At 37.5% G+C, this 13,334-nt stretch overlaps 1 protein-coding gene across 1 annotated transcript in view; it reads right to left on the bottom strand.

Annotated features, from left to right (window-relative positions):
- TTLL11 (tubulin tyrosine ligase like 11) overlaps positions 1 to 13,334 on the bottom strand; it is a 236,875-nt gene that overhangs the window by 166,423 nt on the left and 57,118 nt on the right. The window contains 1 exon segment of the mRNA XM_049637428.1: positions 11,309 to 11,442. Within this exon segment, the coding sequence (XP_049493385.1) occupies positions 11,309 to 11,442 (134 nt within the window).

Consider the following 13,334-nt stretch of genomic DNA (forward strand, 5'->3'; position numbering starts at 1 on the left):
AGAGATATATCATGTTCATGGGTCAGAAGACTCAATGTTGTTAAGATGTTGATTCTACCTAAAGTAAAATGTAGATTCAATGCAATCCTAATCAAAATCCCAGCAGGCTTTTTTGTAGATTGATAAGCTGATTCTAAAATTCATATGGCAGATACGGGGCACTTGGGTGGCTCAGTCAGCTAAGTGTCTGTCTTTGGCTCAGGTCATGATTTCACAATTTGTGAGTTTGAGCCCCACATTGGGCTCTCTGCTGTCAGTGCTGAGCCCGCTTCAGATCCTCTGTCTCCCTCTTGCTCTCTGTCCCTCCCCAGCGTGTGCTCAATTTCTCTCTCTCTCTCTCAAAAATAATAAACATTTTTTAAAAAATAAGCTTGAATTAAAAAAATAAAATAAATTCTTATGGCAGATCAAAAGACTATAATAACCTAGACAACTTTGAAAAAAGTGCACAAAGCTGAAGGACCTATGTTACTTGTTTCAAGACTTATTACAAAACTATAGTAACCAAGACAGTGAGATATTAGCATAAAAATAGACAAATATATGAATGGCATAGAATAGAGAATTCAGAAACACATCCACATATACTTGAGCAACTATTTTCAACATAAAGGCAAAGGCAGTTTGGGAGAGAAAGGTTAGTATTCTCATCAAATGTTTCTGAAACAACTGGATATGCATGTCCAAAAAAAGTGAACTTCAATCCATACCTCACAGCATATTCAAAAATTAAGTCAAATGAATCATAGACCTAAACTTAAAACTACAAAATTTCCAGACAAAAGCATAGAACATCTTTGAGAGTTTGAGTTAGGTAAAGATTCTTACATAACACCAAAACAGGATCCATGAAAGAACAAACTGATAAATTGGACTTCACCAGAATGAAAATTTGATCTTCAAAATATACTGTTAAGACAATGAAGAGACAATGCACAGAATGGAAGAAAATATTTGCAATTGATATAGCTGATAAATACCTATATTCAAAATACATAAAGAACTCTCAACACTCAATAATAAACAATTCAATTTTTAAAAATGGACCCAAGATATAAATAAATACTTCATTAAAGAATGTATTTGGATGATAAAGCACATGAAAAGATGTTCAAGATCATTAATAACTAGGGAAATGCAAATTAAAGCCAACAAGAAAGGGCTACACATCTATTAGAATTGCTAAAATTGAAAAGACTATTACCAACTAATGGCAAGGATGTGGAAGAACTAAAATGCTCACACATGGCTGATGGGAATATAAAATGGCACAACCACTTTGGAAAACAATTGGTATTTTCTTTGATATCAAATATACATCTGCTATATGATCCAGACACTCCATTCTTAAGCATTTACTCAAGAGAAATGGAATCATATGTCCATACAGAGACTCAGACACGGATATTCATAGCATCTTTATTTGTAATAGGTCAAAACAGGAATCAATCCAAATATCCAGCAGCAGCTGAAGGTATAAACAAACTTTGGTTTATACATTAAATAGAATTACTCCTCAATAATAAAAATAAATGAATTATTATTGATGAATACTACAGTATGGATGAATCTCAAAATAATTCTGTAGAGTGAAAGAAGCCAGAAAAAAAATTTTCTAAGGAAAAAATAAGAGTACTGCTACATTATTCCACTTATATAAAATTCTAGAAAGGGCGAACTAGTCTTGATAGAAAGCAGATCTATGGCTGCCTGGTGATGGGAGGCAGAGGGCAAGGAGAGAAAGAAAGGAAAGATTACAAAAGGACATGAGGAAATGCTCTGGGGTGATGGATATATTCATGATGTTGATCGTGGTGATGGTTTTGTGGGTTTTTTCATATATCAAAGCTTATCAAACTGCAAACTTTAAATATTTGTAGTTTATTGTACTTTAATTATATCTGAATTAAAGCTTTTTTTTAAAAGTATGAGACAAATAGACTAGCTACATAGTCCCAAAATATCTCCCCACAAAATACTTAACCTTACAAAGGGAAAACAGCAACTTTTTAGTGGAGAAACCTAACAGAAACTACCTCAACTAAGTGATTAAATTTAACATCACCAGAAATAAGACATCTTGACATTATGTATCTCCTGATATGCTGCACTAAGAAGGTCACAACATCATTTTGTGGTATTCTTATAAACAATGTGTAATCGTAATCTAATCATGAGAAAAATCAGACAAAACCAAATTGAGGAACATTCTGGTTTTTGTTTTTTGTTTGTTTTTTTTTTACTTTACATCCAAGTTAGTTAGCACATAGTGCAGTAATGATTTCAGGAGTAGATTCCAGCGATTCATCCTCTGTATAACACCCAGTGCTCATCCCAGCAAGTGTCTTCCTCAATGCTCTTGCCCATTAGCCATTTCCTCATCCACAACTCCTCCAGCAAACCTCAATTTGTTCGCTATATTTAAAAGTCTCTTATAGTTTGTGCCCCTCCCTGTTTTTACATTATTTTTGCTTCCCTTCCCTTATGTTCATATGTTTTGTATCTTAAATTCCACATATGAATGAAGTTATATATTTGTCTTTCTCTGACCGGCTAATTTCACTTGGCATAATACACTCTAGTTCCATCCACATTGTTGAAAATGGCAAGATTTCATTTTTGATTGCTGAGTAATACTCTACTCTGTGTGTGTGTGTGTGTGTGTGTGTGTGTGTGTGTATATATATATATATATATATATGTATGTATATACACCACATCTTCTTTATCCATTCATCCATCAATGGACATTTGGGCTCTTTCCATACTTTGGCTATTGTCGATAGCATGCTATAAACATTGGGGTGCATGTGTCCCTTAACAGCACACCTGTATCCTTTGGATAAATACTTAGTAGTGCAATTGCTGGGTAGTAGGGTAGTTCTATGTTTAGTTTCTTGAGGAACCTCCATACTGTTTTCCAGAGTGGCTGCACCAGTTTGCATTCCCACCAGCAGTGCAAAAGAGTTCCTCTTTCTCCGTATCCTCACCAACATCTATTGTTGCTTGAGTTGTTAATTTTAGCCATTCTGACTGGTATGAGGTGATATCTCATTGTGGTTTTGATTTGTATTTCACTGATGATGAGTGATGTTGAGCATTTTTTCATGTGTCTGTTAGCCATCTGGATGTCTTCTTTGGAAAAGTGTCTATTCATGTCTTTTGCCCATTTCTTCACTGGATTATTTGTTTTTGGGTGTTAAGTTTGATAAGTTCTTTATAGATTTTGGATACTAACCCTTAATCTGATATGTCATTTGCAAACACCTTCTCCCATTCTGTTGGTTGCCTTTTAGTTTTGCTCATTATTTCCTTCGCTGTGCAGAAGCTTTTTATCTTGATGAGGTCCCAATAGTTTCCCTTGCCTCCAGAGATATGTTGAGTAAGAAGTTGCTGTGGCCAAGGTCAAAGAGGTTTTTGATGGCTTCCTGTCTTACATTTAGGTCTTTTATCCATTTTGAGTTGATTTTTGTGTATGGTTTAAGAAAGTGATCCAGGTTCATTCTTCTGTATGTTGATGTCCAGTTTTCCCAACACCGTTTGCTGAGGAGACTGTCTTTATTCCACTGGATATTCTTTCCTGCTTTGTCAAAGATTAGTTGGTCATACATTTGTGGGTCCATTTCTGGGTTCTCTATTCTGTTCAATTGATCTAAGTGTCTGTTTTTGCGCCAGTACCATGCTGTCTTGATGGTAACAGCTTTGTAACAAATTGAGGGACATTCTAAAAAAATAAACTGACCAGTACTTTTCATAAGAGTCAGGTCATGAAAGACAAAGATAGAGTGAAGAACTGTTACAGCTTACAGGAGACTAAGGAGATATGACAACTAAATGCAATGAGTGAACATGGAGTGGATCCTGTCCCAGGAAAAAAATACATTAGCAAGACAATAGAAAAATGCAAATAAGGTGAGTAGATTATTTTTTAATGTTTATTTATTTATTTTGGGAGAGACAGAATGGTAGAGACAGACAGAGGGGTAAAGAATCCCAACCAGGCTCCACACTGTCAGTGCAGAGCCTAATGCAGGCTCCATCTCACAAACCGTGAGATCATGACCTGAGGGGAAATCAGGAGTTGGACACTTAACCGACTGAGCCACCTAGGTGCCCCAAGCCACGTAGATTATTAAGTAATATTACATCAATGTTAATTTCCCAGTTTCAGTAATTGTATAAGATGTTATCAGGGAAAGCTAAATGAAGGGAATATGGGAACTCTTTCTGCATACTATTTTTGCAATTTTCTTATAAGTCTAACATTATTTCAAAACAGCTTCAAAACTAAAGGTAAAATAAAGACATTTTCAAACAAAAGCTGGGAGAACAGCAGATCTGTACCACAAAAAAATATGTTTTAAAAAATTCTTCAAGTTGAAGGAAAATAATTCCCAGATGGAATCCAAAAACTACTCAAAGGAATGGAGAGTGCTGGAAATGTAAATATATAGGTGAGCATACAAGACAAATAAACTCATTTTTCAGCTTCTTTATATAAGATAATTGACTCTTCAAAGCAAAAATAACAATGATGTATTGTGGGGTTTATAACACAGAAATATAATATATGATAATACCATAAAGGATAAAGATGGAATAGAGGTATACTGTTGTGAAGCAACATATATTTTACTTGAAGTATGTAATACTTAAAGGTAAATGTGATAAGTTAAAGATGCATTGTAAACCCTAGATTCTAAGGCTAAGACAAAAACTAAAAACATTTTTAAAAAAAGCATGGCTAGTAAACCTAAAGAGGAGATAAAATAAAACACTAAAAATGATCAATTAGGGGCGCCTGGGTGTCTCAATCGGTTAAGAATCTGATTCTTGATTTGGGCTCAAGTCATGATCTCACAATTCATGGGTTTGAGCCACATGTCAGGCTCTGTGCTGACAGCGTGGAGCCTGCGGGTGATTCTCTCTTTCCCTCTCTCTCTCTTTCTCAAAAACAAGTAAACAAACAAAAATGCTCAATTAATCCAAATATATAGGATAAACCATAAAGAAATTGTAAGATAGTATACTTGAGTCCAACAATATTGATTGTAAATGTACATTAAATGTAAGTGGGCCAAGCACACCAATTAAAAGGCAGAGATTATCAAACTGGATAAAAGACCATAACCCAACTATATGATGTCAACAAGAAGCAATCTTTAAAAATGCAAATAGATAAAAGTAAAAGAATAGTAAAATGATATACCATGCAAATACTAAGCCAGGAGGTGCTATATGAATATCAGAAAGAGTAGATTTCAGGACAAGAAAAGTTACCTTCAAATGAAGTCAAATCATCAAGCTAACAACAGCTTCAAACTACATGAAACAAAATGGACATAACTAAAAGGAAAAATAGGCAATCCACAATGAGATTTGGAAATTTCAGCATACCCTCTCAGTAACTGACCGAATAAGTAGGTGGTAAATTAGTAAGGAATATATGAACAGTACCAAGTACCAATTTGACTTAGCACCAACACCTCCAGAATACATATTATTTTCAAGTACATATGAAATATTCATCAAGATAAACAATATATGGGTCATAAGACAACTTTCAACAAGTTTAAAGGCACAAAGATAACACTGAATATATTCTCTGATGTCAACAAAATTAAATTTGAAATCAGTGACAAAGGATACTTGGACAATTCCAAAATTATTTATAAATTAAACAACCCATTTCTAAATAATCCACAGGTTAAAGAAATCTCAAGGGGCATTATACAACATTTTTAACTAAATGGTAATGAAAATGTGATATACAAACATTTCTGAAATATATCTAAAGTGGTGCTTAGAGAGAAATTTATTGATTTAATGTTTAAAAATCAGTGAACTTGGGGCACCTGGGTGACTCAGTCAGTTAAGCATCTGACTCTTGATCTCAGCTCAAGTCTTGATCTCAGGGTTGTGAGTTCAAGCCTCGCACTGGGCTCCACACTCAGCGTGGAGCCTACTTAAATAAATAAATAAATAAATAAATAAATAAATAAATAAAATGCTTTAAAAATCAGTAAACTTAGGGGCACCTGAGTGGCTCAGTGGGGTGAGCATCCAACTTTGGCTCGGGTCATGATCTCACAGCTCACAAGTCTGAGCCGTGCATCAGGCTCTCTGCTGTCAGCATGGAACCTGCTTTGGATCCTCTGTCCCCCTCTCTCTCTCAAAATAAATAAACTTAAAAACAAAAATCAGGGAACTTAAGTTCCTCCTTAAAAGATAGAGGGGGAGTGGGGCGCCTGGGTGGCTCAGTCGGTTGAGTGTCCAACTCTTGGTTTTGGCTCAGGTCATGATCTCACGGCTCGTGAGTTTGAGTCCCACATCAGGCTCACTGCTGTCAGCCTGTCAGTGAAGAGCCTGTTTCGGATCCTCTGTCCCCCTCTCTCTGTCCCTCCCCCACTTGTGCTCTCAAAAATAAATAAAACATTTATAAAATAAATAAATAAAAATAAATAAAAAGTTAAAGAAAAGTAAATCCAAAAAAAGTAGAAATCAATGATATAGAAAATGGACAAACAATAGAGAAAAATAATGAAATCACAAGTTGGTTCTTTGAAAAGATCAACAAAATTAATAAAACTTTAGCTAGGCTGATATGAAAAGAAAGAAAGAAAATAAGAAAAGGGGAGGGGAGGGGAGGGGAGGGGAGGGGAGGGGAGGGAAGGGAAGGGAAGGGAAGGGAAGGGAAGGGAAGGGAAGGGAGAAAGAAAAAGAAAACACAAATTACCAATATGGACAATGAACGGGTGAGATCACCACATACCTCACAGACATTAAAAAATAAGGAATACTATTTTTCAAAACTTTGTCAATAAATTTGACAAATTAGATAAAATGGACTAATTCCTTGAAAGAAACAAGTTACCTATATGTATTAAAAAATTAATTCATAATTTAAAATGTTTCCAGAAAGAAAGCTCCATGCCCAAATACTTTCAATAGTGTATTCTACCAAGCATTTAAGAAAGAAATAATACCAATCTTATACAAAATTTTCAAAACAGTAAAGGAAGAAATATTTACCAACTCATTTAATGAGGCATGGGGTGCCTGGGTGGCTCAATTGGTTAAGCATCTGACTCTTGATTTCGGCTCAGGTCAGTTTTGTGAGTTTGAGCCCCACGTCAGGCTCTGTGCTGACAGCACAGAGTCTGCTTTGGGTTCTGTCTCCCTCTCTCTCTGCCCCTCCCCCACTCATGCTCTGTCTCTGTCTCAAAAATAAATACAAACATTAAAAAAAATTTTTTTAATGTGAATTGGTGGCTCATCATATTACCAAAATAAAGAGAAAAATCAATCATCTTAATAGATACAGAAAAGCATTTGACAATATTAAGCACCCATTCATGATGAAAAACTTCTGCAAACTATAAAAGACACATTCCTCAACCTGATAAAGGACGTCTACGAACAACATGTAGCCAATATCACATGTAACAGTGAAAAGCTGTATGTTTTCCCCCTAAGATTGGGAACAAGGCAAAAAAAGTCCACTCTAATTACTTCTAATTCAGTGATGTACTGGAGATCCTAGCCCAGTGCAGTATAATAAGAAAAATAAATAAATAAATAAATAAATAAATAAATAAATAAATGGCATATAAGATTTAGAAGCGAGGAAACAAAAAATATTAATTCACCAGTGAATTAATTGTATACATAGAAAATCCAAACAAATCTACAAAAAAAAGAACTTACAGAACTGGAATTGAGCAAGGTCATATGATACAAGTTCAAAATTAAAAAGTCAACTGGGTATCTATATACTAGCAACAAACAATAGAAAAATGAAATTCAAAAAATACCATTTATAATAGCATAAAAAAAAACATTCTTAGGGATAAAGTTAGCAAAATATGTGCAAGGCCTGTACTGAAAACTATAAAAACACTGCTGAGATAAATTAAGGAAGACATAAATAAATACAGATAAAAGTCAAGGATTAGATGAGTTGACACTGTTAAGATGTCCACGGCCTCCAAACTGATCTGTAGAGACTGTGCAATCACAATCAAGGCCCGAGGTGGCTTCTTCGTAGAAATGGGCAAACTGGTTACAAAAGTGAGGTGGACATGCAATGGTCCTGTGGTAACCAAAACAATCGTGAAGATACACGAAGTGGGAAGACTTGCACTACCCGATTTCCAGACTGACTCTACCGCTATAGTAACCAAGATAAAGCATGGTATCAGCATAAGAGCAAACATACAGATGAGTGGCACAAAACAGACTCCAGAAACAGACCAAACACAGATGGTCAATTGGTTTTCAACAAGGTTGCCAAGGTAATTCAGTGTGGGAAACAATCATCAGTGCAGCAAAAGGCACTGGAAAAACTGAATATCCCTATGGAAGAAAGGAAACTTTCAACACTGATCTTGTGCCATATATAGAAACTGAGTTGAAATGAATCATAAATCTAAGTGTAAACCCTAAAACTAACACACTTCTGGGAAAAAAACAAAGCATAAAATCTTCCCAACATTTAGTTGGGCAAAGATGCCTTAGAGATCACACAGAAGCAGAAACGATAAAAGAAAAAAATTTTAAGTTCAACTTCACCCAGATTAAAAACTTGTGCTCTTTAAAAGACAGAGTTAAAACATGAAAATTTGAGGTTAAGGTTTTGAAAAGTTAAAAGGGAGAAAATATTCACAATAGACATAGAAAAGACTTGTACACAGAATATATAAAGAACCTACAACTTAAAAATAAAATGCCCATAGAAATAAGCAAAATTTTAAATGTACACTTAACAAAAGAAGATACTCAAATGACCACAAAGCATGTGAAAGATGCTCAACGTCTGGTCATCAGGGAGGTGTAAAAATTTTTTTTTAACGTTTATTTATTTTTGAGACAGAGAGAGACAGAGCATGAACAGGGGAGGGGCAGAGAGAGAGGGAGACACAGAATCTGAAACAGGCTCCAGGCTCTGAGCTGTTAGCACAGAGCCCGATGCGGGGCTCGAACTCACAGACCGTGAGATCATGACCTGAGCCGAAGTCAGACGCTTAACCGACGGAGGCACCCAGGCGCCCCAGGGAGGTGTAAATTAAAACCATAAAGAGATACAACTACACGTCTCCAAGAATGTCTGAAATTCAAAAGACTAACAGTACCAAGTCTTGCCAATGATAGAACTCTCACACACTGCTGGTGAGGCTGTACAACCACTTTGGAAAACACTTTGGCAAGTTCTTGTAAGTCACACATACAGATAACATATGATCCAGAAATTCCACTCGTTAGGTACAACCCAAGAGAAATGAAAACATATATCCACAAAATGATTTGTATGTGATCAATCATGGCGGTTTTAATATAAAATCCCAAACTGGAAATAACCCAAATGCCCCCTCAATTGGTGGTTGGATAAGCAAATTGTGGTATATTGATACAATGGAGCACTACTTGCCAATAAAAATACAAACTGCTGATATACACAACAAACATGGGTGAATCTCAAAAACATAATTCTGAAAGAAACAAAAAGACTCAAAGTAGTATATATATATATGTGTGTGTGTGTGTGTGTGCGCGCGCGTGTGTGTGTATATATATATACATATATATATATATGATTCTATTTATATGAATTTCTTGAACACGCAAAATTAATCTATAATGAGAATGCAGATCAGCGGCTGCCTGGGCTGGAAGAGTTGAGGGAATGGATTGCAAAGAGGCACAGAGGAATTTTGGGGGTTGATGGAAAAGTATCTGATTTTGAAAGCACAGTTGGTAGGTATCTCATTTAAATTCACAGAATAGGGGCGCCTGGGTGGCTTAGTCGGTTAAGTGTTGGACTTCGGCTCAGGTCATGATCTCACGGCTCTTGAATTCAAGCCCTGCTTCAGGCTCTGTGCTGACAGACAGCTCGGAGTCTGGAGCCTGCTTTGGATTCTATGGCTCCCTCTCTCTCTCTCTCTCTGCCCCTCCCCCGCTTGCACTCTTTCTCTGTCTCTCAAAAATGAATAAACATTTTAAAAAATGTTTTTAACTCAAAGAATAAACACAGAGTTGTAGAAATGGGACAGACACATATTGCACACAGGGACAAAAACATGAACACAGCCACAGAAGTGGGAAATTGAGGGGTGAGTATGGGGAATAGCTGAGCATTTATTTTTTGTAATTAACTTTATGGAAGCATAATTTACAAGCAATAAAATGTACTCATTTTAAGTTAATAACTGGATGAATTTTAAGAAATGTGTAAACCCATGTGACAAACATCCCATAGACAGCTTCCTTTCAAAAATTACCACTTCAAACTTTTTTTGTGCTTACGAAATCATAATTTTATTACAAGCTTTATGATTTAATATTAAAACCAAAACAACATGTAGGCAGTAAAATAGATTATAAAAAACATAGGCCTTGAAATCAGCTCTAGGTTTAAATCCCTGTCTCCAGCAGGTCACTTTGCCTATCAAAGCCTCAGCTTCCTTATCCACAAAATGGGATTAAGAATACAACCAACTTCCCAAGATCACCGTGAGGATTAAAAGAAGTAATGGTAAGCTTCTGGCACAATGCCTGGAGCACACGGTAGGACCAAAAAACGGTATCAGCCTTATCACAATGAGATAGGCATCAGTCGCATAGTTACTCTCAGAGGTATGGTATGGACCATGGGACCCACTGGCAAGGACTTTGAAATGGTCCTAAATGAGAAATGGCGATCTTGAATTCAGCTTCCCTACTGGTACTCTTTCACAATCAGTGGTGAAGGCTGCAAAGTATTTTGTGCCCAAACGTTTTGCTTTGATATGGAATGGGTGATTTGAAAATTGACACTGGAGCAGATTTAAAGCAGAGAACACTTAAAGGGTCCCCTCCTCAAACCCCCCAGTGTGTCAGACCTACTTCCCTAGCCTTGAAACAGAGTCTGACCTCCCACATTTCATACTACAGGATGCTGGGGAGACCACGCTCCAGATTCACCCGGTCCCGATCTGCCTGTGGTCTCAGCCACCTGCTCCAGCTCTGGCTTCTTGGCTTTCCAAACACTGACTCCAAGACCCGGCTCCCAATATCTGCCTCAGGCCAGTCTCCTCAGGTCAAGACCCACTTCTTCAGTTTACCTACCTGTCACCCTGCCCGTTCAACTCTCCAAGCTCCTTGATTGCTGCCGACACCCACTGTGTACTGCTGTGACACCCCCTCGGCTAGTCGCAGCTTCCTGGGGACCCCCCGCCCCAGCTCCCAGCACACAGGACCCAGGACCCAGCTCCCGGGACACAATTGCAAACATGACATAATTCAAGGGTCGTGGGGACAGAGCGCCGTCTACCTGAGCCACAAAGAGCTGGAACTCGTCAGGCAGAATCCATGAGCGAGGGTAGAAGTTGTACTCCTCAGGAAAGAGATTCTGCATGATTCTCACGGCTCTGCTCAGAGTAATTTTACGCACCATCTCCGTCATGCCTGGGGAGAAGAGAAGCTGTGAGATTTGAACAGCAGTGGGCCACTAGCTATAAAACAGCCATTATTGGGGACTTTTAAAACCACCCACCCGACGTATTCCCTGTCTCAGACAGGATAAAAAAAGGTATGAGCTGTTCCCCACAGTGGTGACTCATGGTTTGGAAAGACCCACCAAATTAATGAAAAACTTGAGGCAGTAGACAGATATTTTTTTTCTCTTATAAAAATGAAGCATCAATTTCAAGGAATGAGTTTCCACCTAGTCTATTATTCCATTCTTTGCCAGCCCCCTAGATAACGGATAAAGAGAAGCATATATATCTCGCACTTAAAACTTCAGATCCTCCTTAATTTGGGGCCACCATATACACTCCTGGGACTGCTTCTGTCTTATACCCTCGAGAACATTACCTGGTGGACTCTGCCTACCTTACGAGAAGCTTAATTAAATTGCTTTGTTTTAATCTTTCATGAGTGTTAAAGGTATGAAGTAAAAGAATATGTAGCTTTCAGCACAAAATCTGTCTCCTTGAAATAAGGACACAAAGTGGAAAGGATATCATAGCATAATTTATAGTTTGGGGGAAAAAATGGAATCTGTAGGAGTTCTTCAGTTATAAGTACTTCACTAACAGTTGATCAGACCTCATTAATTTGCCCAGAGGGGATTCAAATGTCTCTCTTATAAAACATTTTAAAAGATGGCAGATTTTTTTTTTTTTTCTCGTAACATCTTCGGGAACTCTGACAAGAGAAGACACAGAGTCTATTCCTTAGCGAATGTTAAGCAAATAGGCAGAAATTCTTTCAAATTTTAGCAGGCTTATCTCTCGAGGCAAATATCACCACTGAAAATGGAGACTAAAAATGGCCTTCACCCTCAAAGAGGCTACACAGTTCCATCACTGACACTGGAAATTTGTTTAGCAAAAGTTATTTTTAACAGAAAGCACACAGTTCCATGTCAGTTTGGCATGTCCGAATTATCACACATTTCAAGTGGGCACAATCAGAATGAATGAGATTTCTCTAAATTCCCACGTTCAGGAAGTGAAGGGTGAACATCCGAGAATGACGGTTTTAATAACCTGCTTCTTGCTTCCCTCAGCATATTAAAAAGAGCAATAAATCTGAAGATCGCAGATTCAAGATGTCAATGCACAGCTTCTTGGCTCTTGTTCAGAAGGAGATAGAGAAGGATTAAACAAGATATAAAGGAGCTTAAAAGGCACTAATAAACTGTGCCCTGATGTGAACTCTTCGATATTAAAGAAAACTCACTGAGGATACTGTTCTGAGCTTCCCGAGAAATAAGCATGAGCCTAGAAAACTACAGCTCTTTCCTTTCAGTCCCCCGTGAAATTAGAATTTTTGAGTTCGAAACACTGGAGCCAAACACAAAGTGCACAAAACAAAAATCTCAACATTTTTTGGAGCTTTTTTCTTTTCTTTGACAATACTGGGTGACCAATCTAGATGAAAACCCTTCGTCACTAACTGTAATATGGCACCTTACACCAAGTAGATGAAGCCTCCTGGCCAAACAGTGTTGTGGTACTTGCCACCCTTTAATGGCCTTGTGGCAGGAGGAGGTTCTCTTTCAGAAACCCCTGAGCAGATCGGATGGACTCACACAACACAGACAGCATTGCTGTGAGCACAGAAGCGTGGTTTGAATGCTCTAGAAAAGTTTTATGAAAATCAATGTCCAGCAAACTGAGTACGTATCCTTTTGAAATCTGCAAGGGCTGCTTCTACAATGTGGATCTTAAGTCCCCACGTGAGCTGACAGGTCTGCCACCAAGCTTGCTTTTGCGCCAGCCTCCAGGTAGTTCTCTACTGAAAACAGCCAACTTGGAAGCACCCTACAGGCCGTTGGCTGCTTTTCCCGG

Source organism: Panthera uncia, chromosome D4 (genome assembly GCF_023721935.1).
Source record: "Panthera uncia isolate 11264 chromosome D4, Puncia_PCG_1.0, whole genome shotgun sequence".
Taxonomy (NCBI): Eukaryota; Metazoa; Chordata; class Mammalia; order Carnivora; family Felidae; genus Panthera; species Panthera uncia.